The sequence below is a fragment of the Seriola aureovittata genome, chromosome 12 (genome assembly GCF_021018895.1).
Source record: "Seriola aureovittata isolate HTS-2021-v1 ecotype China chromosome 12, ASM2101889v1, whole genome shotgun sequence".
Lineage (NCBI taxonomy): Eukaryota > Metazoa > Chordata > Actinopteri > Carangiformes > Carangidae > Seriola > Seriola aureovittata.
The window spans coordinates 12,114,094-12,140,747 of record NC_079375.1 but is presented as its reverse complement, the minus strand read 5'-3'; the positions used below and the strand labels follow the sequence as shown (position 1 = coordinate 12,140,747).

Sequence of the window (26,654 nt, the reverse complement as noted above, 5' to 3'; positions counted from 1 at the left end):
TTCCAACTGGTGTTTTTCTTGTTCTTCCTAATCTACCGACACCTCGTGAATGCAGCATTAAACCCAAAGTGACGTCAATGACGTTTTGTTGACATTTGTTTGTGAAAGACAAAAACAGTGGACACACACAGGATAGTGTATTTTTGGAAACCGACTAACGGACCTCGCGGCAGGCTGAAGACCACCGTATCATGATTAAACATAGCTGTGTGTATTAAACGAGCTCTGGACAAGATTGGACTCATAGCAAATACGAAAGAAGATCAAGAGCAGCAGATGGACGGACCAAGTCGGGAACAAAACAAACCGTTGTCACCCTGACTACACGAGTGGCTGAATCATTCACAGGCTAGCCAACCATCACACTGTTGGCTTAGGTAGTTAGCTTACATGTAGGTATTTTAAATGCATTAGTTATCTAACGAATACGTGTCTACTAAATTTTAAACTGCTTTCTTTTATTTAACATGTTATCGTGGTAGTGTAAGGTTACACAAGCGCCGTCCGTCAGACTAGCAAGTTAGCAAGCTAATGTTAGCTGTAGCTAACGTTACCCTTTCTTGAATTGCTTGAGCTGCCTAGTAGCTAGTTACAGTTATGTAGCTTAGGTTGCGAGACTGCATTCGTTTCGGACAGTGTTTACTACAAGTAGCTCGTCAGTTGGGAGTGACCCTAAGAATGTGAAGCACAATGGCCAATCTTGAAGCTTACCAGGAGTATCAGAGAATTGAGGACTTTGAGGAGGACTCGCCACCCGGGGAGGAGGATTTACTGGTGCATGTGCCTGAAGGCCTGAAAGGTAATCATGTCACTAAAACAAAAGTACAAATGGTCTTTAAATATTATTGGCTGACTGCATTGTGAAAGTTTCATACCTGATAAATACGTTGGTTGTCTGAAACAGATGTTGCAACTGGGTCATTTTTGATTAGAGTTTAATGCTTTAATTTCTGTTACAGATTCATGGCACCATATCAAGAACCTGGATAATTTCTTCACAAGGATATCCTTTAAATTACAGTGTAGTTTAATAGCTGGTCTAGCAAAGTGTATTGTCATTGCATATGTCACTGGCATCATGTCATGCTGACTCACAAACGTATTAAGGTGCTTGTGAGTAGTCATATTTAGAAACGCTGAATTTCACAATGTTTACTTCTTGACTGTCATATACTTGGACTATAGGGATCAATGTGAAAGTGAATTTTCTACAGAAACTTGAGTTTGATTTGTGATATCTTGTGTTATCCTCATGATTACCCTTTTCTTGATCAATCTGACTGTATAAGGTCATGTTTAATGTTTTCAGTGTATTTCAGATTTTCCTTAACCAGCTGTCCACATCTATCATTTTCATCAAAAGAATGGCTTTGCTTGTATGATGTTGTCAGAGTTCTTTGAACTTGTGTAAGTATTAGAAAGTACAGAGTTAATTATGTTGAGATTGATTGAGCTCAAACATTAGATGAGTTGAGTTTTCAGTTCCAACAGGATGCTTTCATTTCAGTAAGATATAGGCCTTATGTATATCACTGGTACTTTTTCATGTTGTTGTGACAGTCAAGTGTGCCTCAGGCATCAGCATGAACAAGCTCAACTGCATGATTTCAACAGCACCTGTACATAAACCTACGTGAAATTTTTTTTTCCTTTAGTATCTTAGCATTTCTCATGTTATACTCTATTCTGCTAGCCTTAATCAGTTCATTTTGGGCCAGTACGTCAGTGCATAATATTGTTTATTTTATTGGCCTGCTGCTTGATACCATGCCAGTAGGCCATCACTGTTATTCTCCTGGTCCTGGTCTGATGTATTCCTGAATCTGCCCACAGTGGGCTAATAAATATATGGCCCATTAAACCATTAGCTGTTGAAAATCTGTCCTCATAACGACGGCTAAAAACAAACCTCAGCCTGTCAACATATTTAATAAGGGAACTGCAATTGATCTGTCTTAAACGCACTATTATGAATTAATCGCTTGTCAGTATATGCAGAGTGTACTGTCTGTTTCTTGATAGTTCAAAATTAAATATTGTCACTTATCTCAATTTACTATATACCAGTTTTAATCAATAGTCATTGTTATTTTTTTGGGTTACCTAGTGTTTTTACTGTCATGAAGTATGAAGCCTAATCTCTGGTTTTCTCGTCTCGTCACAGTCAGCTTTTGTTTGTTGTCACATTCACAACGTTCCTCGTCAACTGCGTGGAGTATGATGTCCTTTTTGCCAATCGAGCAGTCAACCACACCGGGCCAGGCCAGAACCCCTTGGACAGGAACAAAGTCACTCTCCCAGATGCCATCCTGCCTAGCCAGCAGTGCACTCAGAGGTAATGATGTCTTATGTTGAGCTTTAGTGTGTGAGAGGGTTTTTTTTCCTGTTGCGGAAAATGAGTGGAAAAGCCAAGGTGAATTAATTGAAAAAGCTATACAGTCACATAAAATTATGTCTGATGTGCTTGTCCTCACATTTCAGCCAGTTTGATTAGATACTTTGTTCTGAAGCACACAAAGTCTTGGATATTATAAGAACCCTTTTGGAGGCAGGCCTTTAGAGGGATTTAAGTTGTCTGGCTTAATACAGTTGTAATTAGACTTTCAGACTTAATTTCTTATTGGATTGTGTGAGATGTAGCTTCAGACAGCAAGATACAGTCACATTCACAGAGTAGGAATATGGAACAGTAGCCTATTTAGTTGTACCCTGTGGGTTTCTTGGTTTCCCCTAGAAAATGATGAGCACTCTCTTGTATTTGTAATGCTAAACAATGACTCTTTTAACTCTTATTAACTGTCAGCACTGTTAGCTGTGATTTAAGAAGACATGCTCTTATAATCAACTTGTATGAGATGAACACTCAACCATCTATGTGCTGACCTGAGTATCCATTGCTTGATTTTATTCTTTAGACATAAAAGAAGCAACCTTTAACACATCAAACATTTGCATTTTTAAATGTGCAGTATTTTTTTTTAAACATCTGTCAAATTAAACTTATTCATCTTGGAAATAGTTTTAATACCAGTGGTAATAACAGAATACCAGGACAGCTAGCATTAACATTTGCCACTGATTTAAAACAGTTCAAAATGAAACAAGGTTTGAATTTCTGTTTTTTTCTGTTTTTATTGGATTGAAATGTTGTTTTTAAGTCTATTTCATTTCAAGAACAGGTGATGTCAGTTTCTATGAAATTTTGTTGTTTATTTCAACCTGAGATTGGTAGCTTCGAATTGCAACATGTGTTCACACTGGCTTTAGGGAACAGGGCAGTGTAATTGATAGCTTCACTCCAGTCGAGCTACTGACAACTTGGCTGTGCCAGCAAGCTGACAACCACATGACCTCCCCCTCCAGCCCTGTGTTGTCATATTTTTTTCCCTAAGACGTAGCCTTGCCTCTGCTTGTTTTCTCGAACTAGCTCATAGCCCTCTCATCATCAATTTCTTCCTCATTCTGACTGTGTCTCAGAAGTCAAATATCAAAGTCAATGACGTACAACAGCTTGGAATTCTAATTTGGGAACAGCTTGTCCAACAGTTTGGAGTCTCTCTGTCCTCATACCCCATCTCTAGTTTCCCTTTTAAAACCAGATACTTGATACTTGAGAACATTTAATGTTTTTTTAATATGTCTGAAAATGAATCCTATATGAAATGATATAGAAATTACTTAAAAGAGCATCAATCAGGTGAGGGCTAATGTGTGTTTGTAAGAACAAATTACTGATGCTCAGCATGTTCTGTGTTTTGATACGGGATACTTGGAACCTTCCTTAATTATAGAGTGAAGTAAGCAGGCCACCTCACCCAAAACCTGTAAACAGGAGCTCAGTGCCAGTTTAATAGATTACAATATACACTGAGAGCAACAGTTTCTCAACTGTTTATCATATTTTAAATTGCATACTAAATAAAGTTCAGCCATAACAGAGGTGGGCATGTCATATTTTTGCTGTTGCATATCTACTTCAAACATTTTTCAGTAATTCTGATACCCAAATAGGCCTCATGAAAAAACAAGTGGTCAAGACTTGTTTTTTCTAATAAACTTTATAAGCTTTATTTGCGATGCTTCTACTTCCTCTGCTTCCATTCAGGATTCAAGAGAACAGCTGGATTATATTTCTTCTCATCATGGCAGCCATCTTCTGGATCTATCGACTTGTTAAAGTCTTTTGCAATGTTCTGAGCTACTGGGAGATCAGGCAGTTCTACATCAAAGCACTGAAGATCAGAATGGTAAGTGCTACACCTGGAGACCTGTACCAAAAGTGCTGCAGAAAATGGTCATCCAAATCCATCTCGTTACAAGTGTCTTGCACTTATTGTAAGAAGAGATATGATGATGCCACTGATTTGAGTTGTGGTGTCATGCATTGACAGTTTACTTTTTGCTCTGTGTCTCTTTATACCAGGATGAACTATGCAACTTCACATGGCAGGAAGTTCAGGACCGGCTCATCAGCCTGCAGCGAGAACAGCAAATGTGCATACACAAGAAAGAGCTGACAGAACTTGACATCTATCACCGCATCCTGCGATTCAAGAACTACATGGTGGCCATGATAAACAAATCACTGCTGCCAGTGCAGCTGCAGCTCCCCCTGCTGGGCAATGTGGTGTTCCTCACCCAGGGCCTCAAGTACAACTTTGAGCTCATCCTCTTCTGGGGTCCTGGCTCTCTGTTTCAGAATAAATGGAACCTGCACCCCAAGTACAAGCGGAATGGGAACCGCCTAGAGCTTGCCCAGCAGCTTAGCAGAGTCATCCTGCTAATGGGTTTGGCCAATTTGCTGCTGTGCCCATTCATCCTGGTGTGGCAGGTGCTGTACGCTTTCTTCAGCTATACAGAAGTGATCCGCAGAGAACCTGGAAGCCTGGGTGCACGGCGCTGGTCCCTGTATGGTCGCCTATACCTGCGTCACTTCAATGAGCTGGACCATGAGCTGCATGGACGTCTAGGTCGTGGCTACAAGCCCACTTCCAAATACATGAATTCCTTTACATCACCACTGCTGACTGTGCTTGCAAAGAACTTTGCCTTCTTCTCAGGCTCAGTATTGGCTGTTCTCATTGCACTGACAGTCTATGATGAAGACGTTCTGACAGTGCAGCACATTCTGACTGCTATCACTGTGCTGGGGGTGGTTATTACTATTGCCAGGTGAGTTTTCAGAGCCATGTTTTTTCCTGAGACCATTTCTGAATCACTCCCTGTAGGTGTAAAACTTAAGGAGGTTGTCAGTACTACGTTTCCTTTGCTATTTATACTAAGATATACAAACATATACATCTGTATATTGTGATGTAATTTCATTTGCAGCTTTTTCTCCTGTTTATTGAAATTGAGTGATTCATTTATTTCATTTATATTTTATGGGTTGCAGAACCTTTCCAACTTGTGGGGGAAAGTTATCTGATGAGGAAACTACTTTTATTTACAACTGTAGTCATCCTGCATATCACTTATTTATTAACATGTTTCCCAATCAGTCACAGATTTTCAATCAAAATCAAATGTAATAAACCCTTAAGTTTTCTTAATTCACTTATCTCACATGTACAGATACTGTACAGTGGTACTGTTGAAAAATGTTCACATTTTGTACACGTCCAATGCCAGGTCCTTCATCCCAGATGAGCATATGGTGTGGTGTCCAGAACAGCTGCTGCAGTGCATGCTGGCACACATTCACTACATGCCAGACCACTGGAGGGGCAGTGCTAACAAGAGTGAGACCCGTGACGAGGTGGCACAGCTGTTCCAGTACAAAGCGGTGAGGATGGGAGAAACACATTTATCACACTCAAACTGAAATTATGGATGTATTTTGGTTGTGATTGATGAAGTTGTTCAAGTAGCATCTGGTCATTATTAAGTCTTAGTCAGGCAGGGTACAGTCAGATTGTAAGATCACTTGATTTATTGACACATTCTTGGGAACATTGATCAACTTGTGACTTAATCTGGAATATGAATATTTTAACAATTAGAGAACTTATGATGTTTTCTGTGTCCAAATCAGGTGTTTATCTTGGAGGAGTTGCTCAGTCCCATCGTCACACCCTTCATTCTCATCTTTCTTTTGAGGAACAAGTCTCTAGAGATCATTGACTTCTTCAGAAACTTTACTGTGGAGGTAGTTGGAGTTGGAGACATCTGTTCCTTTGCACAGATGGATATCAGACGCCATGGAAACCCAACAGTAAGGCTTTTTCCTTCTGTCATACAGCCAGCCTATTCAATACATTTGTGGAATTGAAGAAAGGCTAATCCATAATAAGCTCATGTCTCAGTGAATACTGTGATAATATGTTTTTTTTGACTTTATGTATCTTTGGATGTGTCTGCAGTGGATGTCGGAGGGCCAAACAGAGGCCTCTGTATACCAACAGGCTGAGAATGGCAAGACAGAATTGTCCCTCATGCATTTCACCATTAAGAATCCACGCTGGCAGCCGCCACAGGAGAGCTCAGTGTTTATCAGCCATCTAAAGGAGAAGGTGCATCATGATGCGCAGGGTGGCCCCTCCACCCAGCTGCTGCTTTCTGAGGCTCCTCTCTGCACCTCACTGCAATCCAATGAGTCTGCCACTGGGGTAAGAGACCCTGAGGACCATGGAGATAACACATGTACCACACATGAGCTGAATATATAAGTCATGTTAAGTAAATTGTATTTTCTGTAAATATTGGAAGCTGTATGGAGACTGTCAGCTTATGTGATAAACAGTAATACATTAACAACAGCATAAATGTTAGTGAAAAATATTCATTATTCATATTTAAATACTTCTAGAATATTTTTTTCTACATAAGCCATTTAACCATAAACAACTTGATATTTTACCCCCATAAAAAATTACCCTGTAATTACCCTGTATTTTTTTCTCTATGATTTTATTTACTTGCACTGTATTGTATGGTGTTGTTTCCAGCCTGATAATCTGTTGGCCAGTGTCCTGGCCCACCCCATTCTAACTGCATCCGGACTACAAGGACGAGACCATCACTTCATCCCACCAAGCACCGCTGCATCTGCTGCTGCCAGTGTCCTGGCCTCTTTGTCCACCTCCCAGCTTGCACATACCAGCCGCGGCCGTTCACAGGGTCTCCTGCCCTCCTCCGTCCACCCCGAGAGCACCATGTACCGCAGTGATCGCACCATCATTGACAGGTTTTTAATCAGCCACTGTATTTACTTCTGCATTATTTACTTAATGCAGCTGCATTAGCGTATGTTGAAACCACTAAATAAATGCAAAGACTTGAGCATCATCAGCTTTGATTAACACGTTTCTTTTTCAGTATGTCCAACAGTGACTCACGCATCCGGAGCAATCCACTGCACTCAGAATTCGCCTCTGCAGAGATGAGCCTCCATGCCATCTACATGCATGAGGTGATTTCCTTTACCATTAACTATAGCCTTTGAACATTATTATTGTTATACCTAGCCTCCTTTTCCTGTTGTGTGCCTGGAGTTTTAAAGTTATACTCAACAAAAAGTCAAAACATCTACTTTTAATTCTGCATGGATGAATGTTTGATGCGCAAAAGATCAAGTTTGGGTGAAATACCACTTTGAGTATTCCTTGTGCACCACTAGTCAAAGGCTCCGTTATCATGTACACTGACAATTGCTTGTTTCTTCAGCTCCACCAGCAGAGCTCCCACCCACAGAGAAGTTCAGGGCAGTGGCAGAGCTCAGTGCCAATGAGAGATCTGCACACAAACACTGGTAAATGAAAATATTGATTCTTAACTTTGGCGTATCAAAAAGTTCTCTTTAGGGGAATTGAACATTTAAAACTACAGTAAGAAATATTTTTGATATTTGGTTTGAGTAAGTTACTTACAAGGACAATGACTTTAGATTAGATTGGAACAGAGTTTAGGTTTAATTCCCAAATCTTTGGAAGTAGTAACATTTGTTTAAGCGTATTGCAACTGTTAATCTATTTTAAAAAAAATATCTAAAAACACTGAACATTAAATCTGAAGTGTTAACTAAACGAAAATGGAAAATTGTGAAATTTAAACCAGACTATCCTAAAACTCTTATCAGGCTTCCAGGCACATAGTGGTCTTGGTTCCAGCATGTCCATGCCCACCGTTGTCCACCTTGGCGGCTGGCAGGAGGAGGAAGAGGAGGATGAGGATGAAGATGATCAGGAGATTAACAGTGGATCTACTCCAAAGCAGGGCACCAGGAGTAGTTGTTGAAGTGCCTTATGTCATAAGGTATATACTTAATTTTTAAACTCTAAGATGATACTTGTCCACGATCTATGCTTTGTGATTTTGTATTCTGTGACATACTAGTTTGTTGCACCTAACAACAATGGCCTTTTATCCGACAAAGGATAATTTGCCATGATAATTTCTCTTCTCTTTTTTTTTTTTTTTTTATAGTGTTTACATTTTACTTTCTTCGATGAACATTGTGGCCTTAGATGATCTTCATGGAGAATTTAGCATGGACCTTTAAAACAACATTCATTCATTAGTGGGAGGGGCTCACTGAATAACCACTGTCCTTGCACCTCCACGCCTCATCCTGTCACATCAGGCAGACTATGGCATCAGGGAAACCATATGTCTTCCGTCCGTTTCATCAAGATCTTATAATAAACATGTACAGACAACTGCAAAGTATATGTGACATAGAGACAATATAATGTATCCATAGGATAATTGTGGGATAATGGATGTGGGCACTTTTATTGTGGAATGCAAAAGGCAAAGGTTCATCACAACTTCTCCAAAGCCTCTGTGTGCATGATTCATCTATTTTGTGCATCACAAGGTTTTACAGTGTGAATCTGATTGAACATTTCACAGAGTGGCGTCTTGGTCTGTGCTACAGAGACTGCAAGCTGTATGTTAGCTGCCTGAACAATTTTGATCATCTGGAGAAAAAAAAAAAAAAAATACAGTATTTCAAGTTGTGCTGTTTAACCCTGGTGATTTGTAAATACACTTTTTTCGTCTTACTTATTCTTTAAAAGTCCACATTTTTACTACCAGATCTAATCCTTTAAAAAGATACCAAGTATTGATATGATAAAGAGCTGACTGTACAGTGGCTGTACAACTTCAACACCATGTGTACCTAGCAAAAGCCGATTGGGTTTGATAAAAACACGTCTTTAAACTAGGCATACACATGCTTTGATGCTGCTCTCTGTGTTTAGTGATCCTAAGTGCAGATTTTGTCCAGTATTAATATTTCGACAGCTGATCTATCAAGGCATTGCTTTTTCTTAAAAACAGGAGTGAAATTTGGCCTCCAAGTACAGTTGGCATCAAAATCTCAATGCAGATAGAAGATGTCTTTTTAATTCTCTTTAGGCTGGACACAAAGTCAGCTTTATGCCTTAACACCCATATAAACATATGTATTTAAATCCAAGTTTTCCATATTACCTCAGTGGTGGTGAAGAAAAACTAATACTCCAATCAGTACCTCTGCAGTGTATTTACTCGTGTAAATATATACTCATATTTTTTTTTTGCAGTGTACAGATGCATCCTTTAACTGCATTTTGGTTTTTAATGGCTGGTGTAAATGGAACCCATTTCGTTTTCTGTTCCTATTTCTTGTCCAGAAGATGTTTTAAGTCAGATATCCCAGAAACGATGGGGAGGAATCTTTTTCTTTTTTTTTTTTAACAACAAAACAGGGTGGTATTGCTTTTACAAATCTTTGTTGTGCACATCAGCATTTTGTTTGTGTCCATTTCCCAAAAAGCTCACATATAAATGGAAGTTTATCATAAGGGCTGATGTCAGAGCGTATGCTGTAGCTTCTGCAGCTTTAGGTTTTAAGATTTTAGGACAGGACAGTTCCTCTCAGGCTTTATATTTTTTCAGGCTTTACACTTTCAAAGTAAGAGCATGAGGAGAAAAAAGCCTTTCCACAGTCAGCATCATTTGTTCGCTATAAGAGTATTTATTACCTGTTTTCCCCCAGATATTTAATTGATATATATGTATTATTTATTTCAACAAAAATAGCTAGATTGTTTTGTCAAATGATTTACTTTCATAAAAGCTTATAATCTTATTCATGAAAGAAATGGCATGTACCCCCCCTCACTAACAGTAGTTTCAGAAAACAAATTTTACTTTTAAAGTTGTGATATAAAGGTTTTATTAATGCAAAAATAACATGCCCAGCTGCCTGATGTTGAATGTGATTTAAACTTAAAATAAACTGGGACTAAATCTAGTTGTTGCTGTAGTGCGTAAAATATCACTTTTATCTATTTTTGTTGCATTCTACAAAGATCACAGTAACATAGATCTCATCCTCCACTACTGCAAGACTTTATAGGGTACAGATATGTCTGTGCCGTCTCACGTGTTAAGAAACTATTCCACTTTCTTTGTGAGTGTTTGTGTGTCTGTAGAAGGAATGCATTTTGACACCTGCTTAGTTATGCTAACATAAACTCAGAACTTTGCACTGAAAAAACAAACCATTTTTTAAAATGTTTATGAGTGTGTGTGTGTGTGTATATATATATATATATACATATATATATATATGTGTGTGTTTATATATACACACACACACACACACACACACACACATATATATATACATATATAATATGATATAAATATACAGTACTTGCATCAGTTACACTTTAGAAAGGGCAGGTCTCAAAAGGGACACAGAGTCAATCTCCATCCTAAACGACCTCTTCTCATTTTTTGTATATAAGCATAGCATCAGCACATATTGTAATGTCATTGTCCACAGCAGACCATCTGGAAACACTGTGGCCAATCACATAAGGTCATTCTTACCTCTGGTTAGTAAAAAGTTTGCCCTGTAGGGGATGATGTGTGTTTCTGTCACACACTTACATACATGGGTATTGTGGTCACTGTTTATTTATGGTTCATCTTACAAATGCAGTGAGTTGATGTTGCAGAGACACTGGAGCTCAGCTTTGTGCACAGAGTCTCCACATGTACACCTCACTGTTGTGTTTGTCATTTTATTTTCAGCAGTGCCTTAGTGTTAAGGATTAGTGTTCATTCTTATTAGAAGCCATTTCATGTAAACCATCAGATGCTTGCTTTCACAAATTTAGCAGCACATACTATGTACAGTATTTTTGTTTGGCAAGTCATTGTGTAAAGCATCATGTATGTAGTGAAATTGTGGATGTGGCTTGTAAGATGAGTTGCAAACTGACCTTGAGATCTTGTGTCAGTCTGTTGCATCTGACAGTGCACTTCTTCTCAACATGGTGTCTAAACTTGCACTGTCTCGAAAATCCTAAAGAAGCAGGAGTATGCCTTGTAATTGGCAGTGTCATCATGGCCAACCTTCTCATCATACTATGGTCTCTTATACACTATACACCAGTCTAAAAATCACAGTGACTGGAACAAGGTGCTAAGTTTTCATCCTGAAATGTTTAATATGTTTTAAGACATATTTTGGTTTTTCTGGTACATTGGTTTGTCTGTTTGTTTTGTTCTGTAAATGAAGAAACACTAGCTGAAAAATTAAACATGCCAAATGAACTTGTTTTCAGCACAGCTTTACAAGACGTGTTGTTTCCTGTGAGTGAGTAGAGAGGCAAATAAATCTTATTTTGAGTGTATTTAATCATTTCATGTGTGGATCATTATGTGACGTTTATTTGAAATAAAAATATATTTTAATTTTCTCTCTGTTCTGCATTGTTGTTGCTGGTTTGCAGTGTCAGCAAGTGAAAGAATACAATGTCTGTCCCAGACTGATTCTATTGGTGATGATGTTGGCCTTCAAGAGGTAACCTTTTGTATCACAACATTAATTTATATTAAGTTTTTTTTTTTAGCATGGTTCCATGTCATGGCTCAAAGCCGCTTCAGTCTGTCTGCCCTACTGCATGGATTGCCATGAGATTTGCTACAGACATTCATGGTCCCTATAGGAATGAATTGTGACGAGTTTGGTGAACTTTTGACAGTGTATCTAGAACCACCATCAACACTACATCACTTAGCAGCATGTTAAATAACTTATGTTTACATGTATTCACAGTTGATACAAAATATGACTGAGGCTGATGAAGAAGGGCTCTGTACGTTATGTCTGTGATGTTCCAAACTGGTCGCTGTACAGAGAATAAACTACCAAACTGACTTGGTCAACTCCCAGGGCGAGTTTCATAAAAGACACTGTGGTAAACAAATGCAAGTTGCATGAAAAGCAAAACATGGACCTGTTGTTCCACACCTTTTGGCTGATGTCAGTCTGATGGTTGTGACCAACTAAAGAGTGATTTTTATCAAAGGAAGTAAAAGTAGCCTGTTCTTTACAAAAATGAAAAACAAATCTTTGTGTATGTTTTTTTTTTTTCTTCTGTATTCCTCTCCTCTTAATAATCTTGTAACCTCTTCTATTCATCTAAACCCTCAGGTTGCAATTCACAAACGAGGACAACACAGCATCATATGTAATCTCAAATGTTTCGATTGCTTTTAATATAAGCTGATTCCTGGCGCAAGTATACCATAGGTACACTTTGTTATATGCATTTGGTTTGATGATAGGTTCCCTCATTCTAACATTTTGAAAAAGTAATTTTTGTAGATTGGTCTTTGTCCTCATTTTAGAACAGTTTGGGTGACTTGTTTCCTGTCTTCTGTGGCAGCAGCTCATTGTCCCTTGTTAACCCTGTTGTCTTATTTCTGACACTACTGTAAATGGTATCTGCATTGTAAATAAACACCACATGTTCCTATTTTGCTACACACTATTTAGTCTCATCTATTTTTTCCCTCCGGTTGGTTCATATCATTGTTCAAGTCCTCCTGAGCCTTTTAAGGCACACATATGCCATCTGCTGTTCACTCTTGGCTATCTGTCCTTGGTACTACTGACATTTGTCTCACTTGTCATCCGCTGTGTAAATGTTCTTTTGAGGTAACCTCCATGTGTTTCAACTGTGAACATGATACAACCATGACCTTATCCTTGAAATGGCTGAGAGGTCAGCTGGAAGGCCATGATGTCAGATATTGGAGAGTATACATTGCATCCATTTTGTGAAAATTGGCTCATCGCTAAGAAATGTTTTACTTGCCAACACTATAGTTGCTAAAAGCATAGCCAGGTACTGTGTGCCTGTCTACTGCCCTCTGCTGTTTTTTGTTCCAGGTGCTATGAGAGGGTGACCACTGGCTGAGAGTGAGTTTTGGACGATTACCAAAGGTTGTGGAAATACCATCCATGATCTGTGATCTGATGCTATCAACTGACTGTGCACCAAGAGCTTTAGAGTACAGAGAGCAGAGGAGGTAGAGAAAAGCAGTTAGTGGTAAGTTCAAATTTAAGTTGATATAAAACTTTGTTTTATTTTTCCCAAATATTACACAGAGATAGACAAAAGAGTTATCTATTCATTTCTTGTAATTGTTCTTTTTCTCAGTATAGTTCAGGAGTATGGAAACCAAACACAGTAGCCAGAAGGGGATGAAGTGGGGGCAAGCAGCAACAGTGGATTACCGTCTGCTAGAGTTTCGGGGAGTTTAATTCAGGGTCCAAGCGACCTGCTGCTGTCACTCATTGGCACTGGGGGAAAGCCCATGCTGGAAGACTAAGAAAATACCATGGAAGCAAAAGAATAGGGAAGGAAGGGGTACAACTTGCTACCCCAGTTTTTCTAGATCGTGTAAACATTATATTCCAGAAATATAATCACATCTCAACCAGTGATAAAGTAGAAAATAATAGAAAGTGGCACACCCTGCGGTCTAAGGACTGCTATGTCATTCTGAATGATTGCTAAGTGTTTTCGTCATTGTAAAGACGGCATGGGAGATACATTTAACGCATTACTGTATTTTAGCTTATAGTATGAAGTCATAACTTAATTATAGGCAGCTGTAAAGCAGCTGTCACAGTGGTGGTTGTGGAGTACAATGTGCCACAAGCTCTGTGGCAAGTTCAGCTAATCTCTCAGCTTAACCCAATCACATTTACATTCAGTCAATATTAGGATCAACACATACTGCATACATACACATGGATGACAGGGATTTTCTAGTTTCTAGGCCACGAGAAAAGGATAGAGTGACAATGAAGAAACATAATGAGAAGTTTAAAAAAAAGAATACCATACCATAGACTTGAAATTAATGCAGTGTTATTATTTAGAAAATTTGTGGAATTATGATTGATTGACTACAACTGCCTACTGGTTGGACCACCTGAAACAAGTCAAAAAATGAAGTTATAAAAGCATTTTGGGGAAAAAAGCTTATTTCCCACAAGAGTGATTAGTGGATTTATATTATTTTCATATCTGTCAGTCAGCATTCAGATCAGAGTTGGAAAAAGGGCACAGATCTAGTGAAGGGTAGAGAAACTATTAAGCCTTTGTCACAACTGGAAAATATGCCAAAACTATTCAACAACTCCAATAATCACCTGGGTTTTGTCACAACAACAGGGGTAGGCCTATAATTCTGCCAAACTGGAAACTTTCACAGTCATTGTGCCCAGCTGTTGTTGGTCAAGAACTCCAGTGCACAAGCTAGCTTCACATTCAACCACTTCATTTTTGATTTGGTGCATCCTCAAATTCACTTGCCTCTACAGCCTGTGTTAACTTGTGCCAAAGGATCACAACATACAGCTTGTAGTGGTAAGAGGTTGAGTTGCAGGTCACAAAGTTGCAAATGTTCAGCATTTCTGGCTGCTTGTGGATCTATAGTGTAACTACACAATGATTCCAGTCTAAGTCACAGGATTCAAGTCAACACAAAATTAATAACCTTAAGCGGCCTTAACTACAGTGTTCATAAATTAATGTCTGAAATACCTACCACTGTTGGTATTTAGTATCTAAAAGTCTTAGGCTACGTTCTCATGAAATCATCTCAGATGTTTGGAGCCCACTCCATGTATTTTGGCTTAAAACAAAATAAAAAATAAATTCTCTGTACCTCCTTGGACAATGCTAGAACTACTATCACAGCTTCCAAAAGCATTTTTATAGGCTGATGAGAATAAACGAATGTAATGAATCTAAAAAGGCAGGGCCTTAGCTAACAGTGAGGACGCTGAGGTCATGTCCAAAAAGTTTGTTTTTTGGGAAATTTGGGAGTTTTTAGGAACCTGGGAGGCAATTATATATAGTAGGCCTATAAATTGCATATATATAAAGACAAAAATCAGTATACACTGCAGATCTAATATGATTATTTTATTGTCTTATTGTATGGAGACCTTCATGTATTTAGGTCTTCATGTTGAGAGATAAATGAACAGAAACGAACAAAGTACATGGAATTTGAGTGTTAATAAATAAATCATTAAATACAATGATTTAATTGATAATAAATGTATTATTATCATTCAATTAATAATACCAATACTACTACTAATAATAATAATAATAATAATGATAATGATAATAATAATTATTGTTATTGTCATTGTTATTGTTATTGTCATTGTTATTGTTATTCACAGACTTTGTTTTTGGTTTCTGGTAAAGTTTGTCCGAAGGGAAAAGGGGGTTGTGTTAGGGAATTTGGACTCATGACCTCAATCCATATAGATAAGAGCAGGGGAAAAAAGGATGGAGTTTAGAAAATATAGCATTTAGTATGCCATCTGTCTTATTTATGACCTGTTGCTACTGAAAGCTTCCACTCTGCAGATGTAAAACATTTTGGTAGTAATATTCATCATTATGAGTTGTTTACGACTTAACTGTCCGAGTGGTGGTGTGCAGCCCAACAGAAGTCAGGCCAGTCTGTTCTCCTTCCCCGCCTCACCAACAGGCTATCTCCTATCTCCACGGTAAATGACAAGTCTATTTTGGACAGGAGGCTGCGCTAAAAGAGGAACGTCAGCTATTTGGCATCATGAGGTACCGGAGAAGAAAGAAAAAATAAGTCTAGTCAACCGCCCACTGCCAGAGACTGGGGGGGATGTTAACACCATCCTGGATTTACAACCATTGCAAGGATTTTTGAGCACAAAGAAGACATTTCTGGTGGGATTTCTAGCAGTCATACAGGAGAAGGCTATCATCCGGAAAGCTTGACGGCCAACTGAAGTTTAAGCCCACATGATTCAACGCCAGTTTTACCTGAGTGGCTGAAGACTCAAGGTGAAAAAGTAATGTTAGGCTAAAAAAATATAATGAAATTAATACTTAATTTAACATTAATACTTATATCGATAAGTGACGGAAGTTAGAGCAGCGTTTCAGTTCATTTCCACTGAAATTAGCTTGGTTTTAACACACCTGTAACGGTTACGCGTCACAACTGCTGTTTTGAGTTAACGCTAGTTAGCTACAACTTCCAGTTTTCATTAAGCTAATTTTATGTTATTTGACCAATTACGCGCTCATGCTCTCCAACTTTAGAAGTTATTTAAACCGCAGATTACTAACTGAATACCAACATAATATTCAGTCGTTTTCGTTGCCTTATAGAAACACAACGGGAAATATTTCTGAAGTGGGAGCTTTATTAAACAGCTGATGTCCCTTTCGCTTCTACAAATGGCAATGGACAGAGACGGGGTCTAACAGCTGAGGTTATTTTTGGGACAGGCAGTTCAAGCGACAGAGGTGACAAAGCTGGCAAATGTCACTCTTTGAAAGGAACATATCTGCTCTATTTGACCTTGTTACAGGGGAATTCATTTGTTGTTGTGTTATTAAGCTACCGACCTGTTGAATTGGCTGTATGAAGTTATGTCTTTGTACAAATGAACGTCTGCAGGGCCAGGACAGGGTATGACCGTCACTGTAACTGCCAGCTATAAATATGCCATTCTGAACAGTGGGTTTATGTCTATTTTCACAGCATAACATATTTATAGAGTACATGTAGCAAACTTTCACATCTCACAATGGTTTGGGTGTATTTACCAGTTAACTTTGTGATTTAATATGTGGCCTGGAAATAATATAAAATGGCTCACACAACCTTTGTCATGAGCATTCAAACAAGTCTTATTTGTTACAGTTCATTAAATTAGGATAATTAAATGAAATTATAAAACTTAAATTCCACAAATTAGTATCAGAAACACCATCATATTCTTGTGTGAAATTTTTTTAAATTAGCCAATAATAAACTGTGTCAAACTACAGCTATGACAATATTTATAAGAACTTTGATGAATGAAAAATACGGTTTAATTTTCCATAGTATTTCATTTTTGCTTCCCTGGTAGGGGTGAACTGTTAATTGAAATATTATCGAAATCCCAATATGGCCAAGTGGAATAGCCTAATTGCAGGAGCTGGAGCTTTTTGCTAAAGGTAAAAAGTGTCACATTATACCATAAATGAAGCATTGTTGTGCTACAGAGATGCCCCAGCCTACAAATTATATTCTCCAGATGTAAAGGACCGTGCTTATTTGATACAGACCCCAACAAAAATCATGTTATCATTATTTATTTATATATTTTTTTCCCGTAAAAATTAAATGCAAAAATGACCATTCTAACTGAAATCGTGACTCATATCGCAATCAAAATATTTGCCAAAATAATCGCATTATGAATTTCCTTTTTTGCATAGTGTTCAGCGCTGCTCTCTGGTATTGTATTATATTGTAATTTTGACCTTTTCTTTAATTATAGGAACAAACGATGGATCCAAACTTGTTTGGAGGAGCCCCCAGGTTTCTCACTCGTCCAAAGGCATTTGCGGTGTGTGTGGGCAAAGATGCCACACTCAGCTGCACTATTGTGGGCACTCCAACCCCGCTGATCACTTGGGAGAAGGAAAAGCTGAAGCTGACATCTGGGGGCCGCTTCAAGACCGTGGAGGATGGAGATGTGTACCGCTTGACCATCTATGACTTAACACTGGAGGATAGTGGACAGTACATGTGCCGGGCCAAGAACAGTGTTGGGGAAGCTTATGCTGCTGTAACCCTAAAAGTGGCGCTGCCAACAGAGATGGCTCAGAGGGCCCCCGTTTTCTTGGTAAAGCCTACATCTGCACGTGTAGGTTTGGGAGGCGATGTTGTTTTCCACTGCCGGGTTGTAGCTTACCCTGAGGCCAACTTTGACTGGGAAAAGGATGGGCGCTACCTGGGGGAGACAAACCGCATCAAGATTGTTTCTGACAGCGACAGCAGCACCTTAAAGATCCAAAGTGTGCGTAACCTGGACAGCGGTACCTACACCTGCAGGGCCCAGAACACTGTTGGCCGAGCACACACTGCAGCAGCTCTTGTTGTAGATGCGCAGGACTCCCGCCACCTGACTGCAGATAAGAATACCTCCCTCCTCTCTCACTTACAAAAGCGCAAAGAGGAAATGAAGAAGGACATTTCCATCTATCGCACTGAAGAAAGCTCCTCAGTTTCTTCGTCCAAAACCACCATCACAGATGGTTTCAGTTCTCTGAGTCTGGAACATGAGCTGCGGGCATCTGCACTGGCAAAGCTGCCCAAAGGTGTGTTCACCCGTACCTGCACTGTGACTGAGGGCAAACACGCCAAACTCAGCTGCCTTGTGACGGGTCACCCTAAACCCCACATTATTTGGAGAAGGGATGGATCGAACATCAGTGAGGGCCGTAGGCATGTCATTTATGAGGACCAGGCTGAGAACTTCATCCTCAAGATCCTGTTCTGCAAGCAGAGTGATAATGGTCTCTACACCTGCAATGCAACCAATATGGCCGGGCAGACCTACAGTGCTGTATTGGTAACAGTCAAAGGTAAGCCTTAAGAAAAAAATACATACAGTGATAGAAAACCACTTTTTCTAACTGTTTTAATAAACCACAGCTTTCATTAGAGACATGTTCATGAATTCAATGCATCATCTATCAACACATATAACATCTTAGAGGCCGGCACTCTAGACCATGTCATGTCCTGTATTAACAGTATATTCCTAACATGTACAGAGGTTTATGGATAAGGCTGGGTTGATTCTTGTCAGCAATTCCCATGAAAAGCCTAAAACCAGTACACTGTCTTTCTGTGGCTCTTAGGCCCAAGGCCTAAAGCCCATTCATCCCCTCTCAGGAACTAACTCTTTATGCATTGCCCACAAATGTATAGTTTTATTTTTAAAAATGGTGAATTATTTCCTTAAACAGCTGGGCAGTTTGGTTTTTAGAAAACATTACTGAAACAGAAGTAAATAGTCACTTGTTGGGGGCTATTTTGAGCTGCAGATAAATATCAGTGGTCCAGTGAGTAGTTATATCACCAGGATGGTGTATATGTAATTCACTCAAAATAAAGTGCAGTGCCTATGTTCATCCTAATGAAGGGACATGTCACCCTGTTTAGTGGTGTGACTCATTCATGTGTTTTTAATAGCAATACAATTGGAGGCACAGTGGAACAAGCTAAATGTAAGTGGCATAAACTCATTGTTGGCAACTGCAGAACCATAAGTGTGGTCCAAATCACTGTATTGAAGCCTCATTTAAACCTCTCAAAATGTGTTTGGCTTTTCACAACAAGGTTGAATTCTGGCTCATCCTCTGTGGGAAGGGTGTTGTGTTGCATCTATTTTCTGCTGGTGATGAGTAGTTCACAGTTGCTAAGATGGTCACTCACTTACTGGCGCACACTGATACCACTGCTCGTGTGACTCCCCTTTGGAAGAAATAGGCCCAAGGGATGAAACTGTAGCATTGCAGATTTATGTTGGTTGTTAATCCATTCAGTGGGTTGTGACACTGATGTACCTGTATTGCACTGGTAGGTGCAGTGACATGGATATTAATGATGTTTGCCTTGTAGTTTGTTTGCTGGAAAGAAAGTTTGCAATTGAAAGGCATAAACATTTTGAACTATTGGTGGTTGTGTGACCATTTATCATTCTTTAATAAATACGCAAAATAAAAACAGCACTGAATAAAAACAAAAATATAGAAGAAGAAGAAATAGATAAGAAATGGGGACAACAAATACACGGTGCCATTTACAGACACTGAATTGTCTATTACTTACACCAGAACAACATGGGACATATGTGGTTAATCAGGGTTAATCATTTTCAAACAAAATACACACAAAGCATTGTACTTCGTGTATCCTTCAACAACTTGACATTATATTACACATAGTTTAGAAGTGAAATGAGGGTCTTCATTCCTGGGAAAACCTATCAGACACCTTTTTTTTTTTTTTTTTAATTTGTTGATGAACAGAATAAATAAGGGTTGTTAAGGTGTGGTTCATAATGTTTGGCTCTGGTTCATAGCAGATATAGGACAGCAGATATTTATCAAATATACTGTATTTAACTTTGTGACCATTACTTTTGTGCAAACTGATATTCTCTTAAGTAAAAATATTTAAACACTCAGCTGAAAACAGCTCACTTGTCCTTTAGAAGGTGCACTATTGGAGACATTGTAAATATCTTAATGAAAATATCACATTTTATGTGGATACTGAACCCAGAGGACATCTCCCATAATTCAAATATGGATACTGTTTGAAACTTTAACCCTCATTTGTGGTGCAGAGCGTAGTAAGAAACCTGAGAAGTCTCAAATCTTTGGTGCTGAAGTTTCGTTAAACACACCACATAAAAATTGCACATCTTAAATGCCAAGTATGATGGATTATTTCCAAGCTAGTTTCGAGTTTCTCTGACTACAGCCAAGATCACAGGGAAATAAAAGTAGAAAGTGGAAAATGGGTGACAGTATCATAAAGTATATTCTGTAGTTCATAGTTCATAGACTGACAGATGCAAAACTATCAATATGGTTGTGTAACCTGAAGATTCTGTAACATTCCTTGTGTCAGAGCCTAACGTGCCGTTCAGGAGGAAGCTGCAGGATGTGGAGGTCCAAGAGAAAACGGCGGCCACATTGATGTGTGAGGTGCCTCTCAGTGCCACCCATGCCAACTGGTTCATGGAGGAAACAAGGCTGGAGCAAAGCACCAAATATCGCATGGAGGAGGAGGGCACCCTGCGACGTCTCACCATTCACAATGTCACCACAAATGATGATGGTGTTTACATCTGTGAGATGAAAGAGGGTAGTCGCACTGTGGCTGAGCTCACTGTCCTGGGTATAACTGAGATTTTTTTCTCTCTCTTTAGTTCTTGTTTATTATTTAAATATTTTGTGTGGATATCATAAATCTGTTAACAAGTTAAATTAATGTGACATTACTACTTAAACTAAGGAAAACGTTCCTTGGACATTTTCTCATTTGTGAGTCTACTACGCTGCTAAGCCCTGTTTTCTTTATTTAAATCTACTTATTCTGCTATCCCAGGCAACATTACCAAGAAGCTTCCACGGAGGACAGTAGTTCCTGTCAGTGACACTGTCATCTTCTGTGTGGAGCTGGAGCATCCCTGCCCAGATGTCTATTGGACCCGCAATGGGGAGAAGCTGAAGGAAGATTCCCGTATTTCCATTGCCTGCGTGCTAAGACAGTACACACTCACCATTAGAGATTGCCAGGCAGATGACTCAGGAGAAGTGGCCTTTGTGGCTGGAGACTGCAAAACCTCCACTCGATTCTCTGTCACTGGTGAGAATGTCACAATGGGTCAAATGCTGTTTTAAAACAATTGTATTTTTTGGACCTGCATGCAAAACCCTATACTTGAGGTCTAGGGTCAGCATTTATGGTAAATTACAGATAATTGAACTAAACATACTTAAAATTTTTGGTGATTATCTTTTTTAATTGTCAGTTCATTTGATTCTTGTCTTACTTGAACACTACCTACCTTTAAAACCTTTACAGATTAAAAGCAAACATTATTGGGTTACACAGAACTGTGCATAAACTTCATGATAAAGACTTTTAATTTTTTATTTGCTATTGCAAACACTGCTACAAAGACTGATGTTTTATGTTGCTTGCCAAATAGAAATGAAAAATGAAACAGTACTTTGATTTATGAGTTGGACAAGGTGTGATCATGTTTGTTTTAACCTTAAAATAAGTGGTGAGGGAGTGTCAAAAAATGTAGGATCTATTCAGTACAGCAAGCTCCTGTTTTGAAATAGATTAGTCTCCATTCAGGTCCATCACAAGCTTTTTAACTTATACTATATAACTTTGCGGTGCCTTGAATTTCTTTACCTTAAATAGTAAAAAAAACAAAACAAAAAACAGCTCTAAAACCTGATCAGGGCACATATTCACAAAGCATCTTAAGGCTAAAAGTAGCTCCTAACGTGCCGATTTGGGAAAAAAATCATAAAAGTAATGGGCGTGTCAGTCCCAACTGTAGGACTCCTAATTTTTCTGACTAAGAGTATTCGCAAAGCCACTTAGCGCTAAGAGTAGCTCCTAAATCTGGGAGAAATTAGAAGCAGTCGAGAGGACTCCTAACTCACTAAGACCAAATCACAAAGAATCATAAAAGGGCTGCTGTCATCCCACGTAGCCGTGTTTTGGAAACTGAGTTTGTGAGGGATGCAATAAAATCTCCTACCAACTGAAACAACCTGATCAGTGCGGTAATTAAGTCTTTAGCAACACTGGCAACAGAAAAAAGCCGATATATTCACCAAACAATAAATCCAGGACAGTTGTTTTTTTTTTTCCTCCATTGACAGAATTGAATGTACGTTTTTAGAGTAAAATTAAATTCTCCCAGGTCAACACAAACCTTATCATACAGATGTATTTTGGAGAATGCGCTACTATTGTAAACAGCACCTAATCCGTTACTATTTAATTTGTATTCATGTATTTCTCAGTGTTTTTTTTTATTATTACTGCCTGGTGTTGCGCATGCGTTTTCACCGGTACACCGGTTCTTCATCAACCATCGTCCATGAAAATTGACGTAGACAGCAAATGAGTCGTATCTTAGCTAATGAGTTTCGCTCTTCCTTACTAAAAGTTTGTCACAGCAGCTGTGTGAATAGGTCTTAGTAGAACACTTTTAGTTTAAAACCTTTAGAGCGACTCAGGAGTATAATTAGTGGTAAGATAAAATGCTTTGTGAATATGGGCCCTGATCACTTAAGTCTGTTGTGCCCAATGTACTCCATTGTAAATCTACATCAAGCAGAGTCCCTATGACATCATACAGTATCACAGTTATTAAGCTGGTTAAAAAGTATGATACCTGACAAGAGTGCAACAAGAATGCCTGGAAACTCTAAAAGTAAAGCCCAGGTTATACATTTTTTTTATCTGTAATCGTTCTTTTGATACGCTGCAATCACTGAATACTCATCAGATAAAAAGCACAACCATCACTCTTTTTGCTCTAGCTGCAAGGAAGCATCCTCCTGATCCCCCAGTCGATGCTGTGGTCCAGAACAAGACTGACTCATCCATCACCATTCAGTGGTCTCCTCCTGACAGCGATCGCCCTGTGCCCATCAAGGGTTACCATGTGGAGAGGAGGAAGGTTGGCACTCAGACATGGCAGAGGTGCAATGCTGGAGAAACCATTGTTTCAACAGAGATTACCATCAGAAACTTCACTGAAGAAGCCAGCTACCAGTTCCGTATCTCTGCTACGAATGACTTTGGCCAGAGTCCCTACCTGGAGGTGCCTGGAAGCTTCTACCTTGGTAAGGCTGATGTCTTGTTGATATTTGTGACATTTATCATTCATGGATATCTGCTGTTGTTGTATACATTCAAGTGTTCTTTCCTCATGTCTGGTTTTCTTGTTGCCTCCAGAGCCCACTGCAGAAATCAGGAAAGGCCTGATGAACAGCAGTGCAATATCTGGCGAGGAGTTCTCTCTCTCTGTGGAGCTTTCTGCTGTTTGTTCTGGCTTCTGGTCTCTGAGTGGACGCCTCCTCCGCAGCGGAGCTGACTACCTCATCACCAGGTCCAAGAACACACACACACTGCTCATCCGTGTCGTGACCATGGAAATGAACGGAGCTGAAGTCAAGTTTGTGGGTGGAGGCTCACAAAGCAGTTGCATCCTATCTGTGAAGGGTATGCACTTCACGTCAGTCAGTTAAACTATGGATAGGGAGAATGCTCATATAAATATATTGTTGTATATTTTCTTTTCTGTGTTAAAATTTAAATTTGTAGACATAGATTCTTTCTTCACCTTGCTTTCTATCAAAGACAACTGGTATTTTTTGTGAGAAGCAAATAAATAATGCAATAACCTGACAACTGTATTTTTAGTCCCCGCTGTTAGGTTCACTAACAAGTCAGGTCAGATGGAGGTGGTGACCTGCAGTGCCCAAGCCAGTGCTCAGCTGACTGCTGAGGTGTCGGATTACGATGCACAGGTTTGTAATGGAAATGCACATCAGTTCTAGCTTTTACTTTTTGTTTTCATGCGCTATATTAATGTATTTTTCATTTTACCAGTATGCAAGGTATGGAAGACTTATAAGTGCTATCATTTCTGTAATTGAGAAGCAGTCCCTTACTTCCTACACTTAACCGATTTTAATGGCAAATAAAAATGGCAAAAGGATATCAGAAGGCTATTCCATTAAAGAGATTTGTGCATTGTGTTTGAACTTGGAGGGGTAACTTCATATGGAAATGAATTCCATCATTTACCCATTACCATCGACTACATGTTACTGTTGCTTGGTGTTGTCTGCAAAAGAGACAATTTTTTATTGAGTATTTGAATATAGAATATTGAAGTACCTTTTTAACCCTATAATTTACTTCATTTTGCCTGTTGTGGCAATCTGTTCTGTATTTGCTCTTCAGGTGGTTTGGATGAAGAATGGGCGGGAGGTGAAAATGGGCAAGAAGTATGAATATGTCATCACTGACCGCAAGAGGATCCTGATGGTACACAATGTTACAGAGGAAGATGTGGGCATCTACGAGTGTGTTTTAGCTGATGACAAGATGTCCCTGCAACTCACTCTTAAAGGTACTCTTATCAAAATCAGTGGCAAAAGTACGGTTCTCTATCACAGAGAAACAATCCTGTCTTGTTTGGAAATGTGCTGCAGTTGTTTGTTCTGTGGAGCAAAGGTTTTGCCAAATGTTGAGTGCTAAATATGTCCTGTGTGGTGCAGAGATGATTTCATTAAAAGAACTGGGCTCAGTGTGTGGAACAAGTGCTGCGTCTAGCCCACATGCAGACAGTTTGTCTCAGACCATGTGATATACTGGAATGTGTCCTGCTCTGATGGCTACGAGCATATGCTTATCAGCCATCAAACAGGAAAGCAACCTGTCACCATGTAGCCAATTCCACTGTGGCCCATCAGCTCATGCTCTTCCTACACATGAACTCTTCTGATAACAAACCTAAAAGTATATATATATATATATATATATATATATATATATATATATATATATATATATATATAAGAGATTTCATTTAATGTCACAAAGAATTTACTTGTACTAGTCTCTAATTAGGCAACACCAATATTATATGTATGAAAAAAATGAATTGACAAATATTTATTAGAAACGTATTACTTAATTTCTGTCTCTGTCCTCTAAGATGAACCTGCCAAGTTTCTGAACAAGGCCAGAGGTCCCATGGGACTATCATCGTCCCTTAAAGGAGATCTTGAGCTCAGCTGTGAGGTATCCCCTGCTAGCGCGGCCGTTGTGTGGAGAAAAGATCAGGTTGAGATCACTGAGGACCAAAGAACTAACATCATCTCCAAAGGGACTCAAAGGAAACTAGTCATCAAGAATGCCAAGAAAAGTGATGAAGGACATTACTCCTGTGAGACGGCAGCAGACAAAATCACATTCCATGTCAAGATAAAAGGTGAGACTATGATGCTTTTGTACTATTAGTCAACATTTGACTGCATTTTTTTATTTTTTACTTTATTTTCATTTTCCTTTAAATTTTTCAGAAAGTCAAACTCAAGCCCAAGCTGCCTTCTCCCACAAGGAGTCAGTCCAGAAGGAGGTGAAAGCCACTCTGTCCCAGAAAGCAACTCTTAGTTGTAATGTGTCTGATAGCAAGACAGAGGTGAAATGGTATAAAGATGGCAAGCTGTTGGTATCCAGTAGGACCATATACTCAGAAGCAAAAGGCAGTTCTCGCCAGCTGGTGATTGAAAAGGTGGAGAAGAGTGATGCTGGAGAATATACTTGTGAAGCTGGAGGGGATAAGCTGGTCTTCAAGATATCTGTGTCAGGTAGGAATACTTGATTTTTTAATTGTTATATAGAATTTTAAAAATATTTTCAGTTTGTAGTGTCAATTTCGTGATTTTAAATGTCACAAACAGAAGTTGATGAGGTTTGCCTGTGAGGGTAAACATTTAGTATTTAGAATCATCATATCCTCACATACTTAAGAAGATGACGTGAAGAATGTGTCAGTCATGTGTGTTTAATATGTTTCAGTCATTGACAGTCTTGCCTGCAGTGCTCATAACAACACTGTATTTCTCATTGATGTTACCCTCAGAGGCTCTGTCAGCTTTCTTCAACAAGGAGTCAGTCCAGAAGGAGGTGAAAGCCACTCTCTCCCAGAAAGCCATTTTAAGCTGTGAGGTAGCTGATACCAAGACAGAGGTGAAATGGTACAAGGATGGCAAACTGTTGACTTCCAGTAAGACAATCCATGCAGAGTCAAAGGCCAAGAGTCGGCAGCTGGTGATCAACAGCGTGGAGAAGAGGGATGCTGGAGAGTACATCTGTGAGGCTGGGACTGAGAAGTTGGCCTTTAAGATACAGGTGGCAGGTAAGGGAGGGGGATTTTCAAAATA

General features: G+C 39.1%; 2 protein-coding genes across 6 annotated transcripts in view; both read left to right on the top strand.

Annotated features, from left to right (window-relative positions):
* Nucleotides 1–106: 106 nt before the first annotated feature.
* atg9b (autophagy related 9B) lies at nucleotides 107–15,129 on the top strand. 5 transcript variants are annotated; one of them, XR_008829219.1, is made up of 15 exons: nucleotides 107–799; nucleotides 960–1,005; nucleotides 1,345–1,407; nucleotides 2,165–2,335; nucleotides 4,106–4,247; nucleotides 4,424–5,172; nucleotides 5,632–5,785; nucleotides 6,035–6,214; nucleotides 6,363–6,608; nucleotides 6,948–7,186; nucleotides 7,318–7,411; nucleotides 7,666–7,750; nucleotides 8,078–8,253; nucleotides 13,181–13,340; nucleotides 13,452–15,129. XR_008829219.1 is itself a non-coding variant. In XM_056391704.1 (14 exons), exons 1-13 carry the CDS (start codon nucleotides 691–693, stop codon nucleotides 8,233–8,235), a joined length of 2,436 nt encoding a protein of 811 aa, XP_056247679.1. In that variant the 5' UTR covers nucleotides 107–690; the 3' UTR covers nucleotides 8,236–8,253; nucleotides 11,736–12,764. The 5 variants fall into 5 exon arrangements, 3 of the variants coding, with proteins under 3 accessions (XP_056247679.1, XP_056247678.1, XP_056247676.1); XR_008829218.1 differs by lacking the exons at nucleotides 13,181–13,340; nucleotides 13,452–15,129 and adding exons at nucleotides 11,736–11,806; nucleotides 12,062–12,764; XM_056391704.1 differs by lacking the exons at nucleotides 13,181–13,340; nucleotides 13,452–15,129 and adding an exon at nucleotides 11,736–12,764.
* Nucleotides 15,130–15,855: 726 nt separating this feature from the next.
* The window catches only part of LOC130178832 (obscurin-like), a 58,779-nt gene continuing 47,980 nt past the window's right edge, over nucleotides 15,856–26,654 (top strand). The window contains exons 1-11 of the mRNA XM_056391355.1: nucleotides 15,856–16,145; nucleotides 17,639–18,728; nucleotides 20,788–21,057; nucleotides 21,268–21,528; nucleotides 23,235–23,540; nucleotides 23,653–23,919; nucleotides 24,121–24,227; nucleotides 24,667–24,835; nucleotides 25,424–25,699; nucleotides 25,791–26,078; nucleotides 26,354–26,629. Coding sequence (XP_056247330.1) covers nucleotides 17,648–18,728; nucleotides 20,788–21,057; nucleotides 21,268–21,528; nucleotides 23,235–23,540; nucleotides 23,653–23,919; nucleotides 24,121–24,227; nucleotides 24,667–24,835; nucleotides 25,424–25,699; nucleotides 25,791–26,078; nucleotides 26,354–26,629 — 3,301 coding nt within the window. The 5' untranslated portion in view covers nucleotides 15,856–16,145; nucleotides 17,639–17,647. The remainder of the gene's footprint in view (nucleotides 16,146–17,638; nucleotides 18,729–20,787; nucleotides 21,058–21,267; nucleotides 21,529–23,234; nucleotides 23,541–23,652; nucleotides 23,920–24,120; nucleotides 24,228–24,666; nucleotides 24,836–25,423; nucleotides 25,700–25,790; nucleotides 26,079–26,353; nucleotides 26,630–26,654) is intronic.

Coding starts and splice junctions, on each gene's coding strand:
- atg9b (XM_056391704.1), top strand. CDS start 691: ATGGCCAATCTTGAAGCTTACCAGGAGTATCAGAGAATTGAGGACTTT. Junction 1,408..2,164: donor TCAGAGTTCTTTGAACTTGT/GTAAGTATTAGA, acceptor GTCTCGTCACAG/TCAGCTTTTGTTTGTTGTCA. Junction 7,412..7,665: donor ATGCCATCTACATGCATGAG/GTGATTTCCTTT, acceptor TTGTTTCTTCAG/CTCCACCAGCAGAGCTCCCA.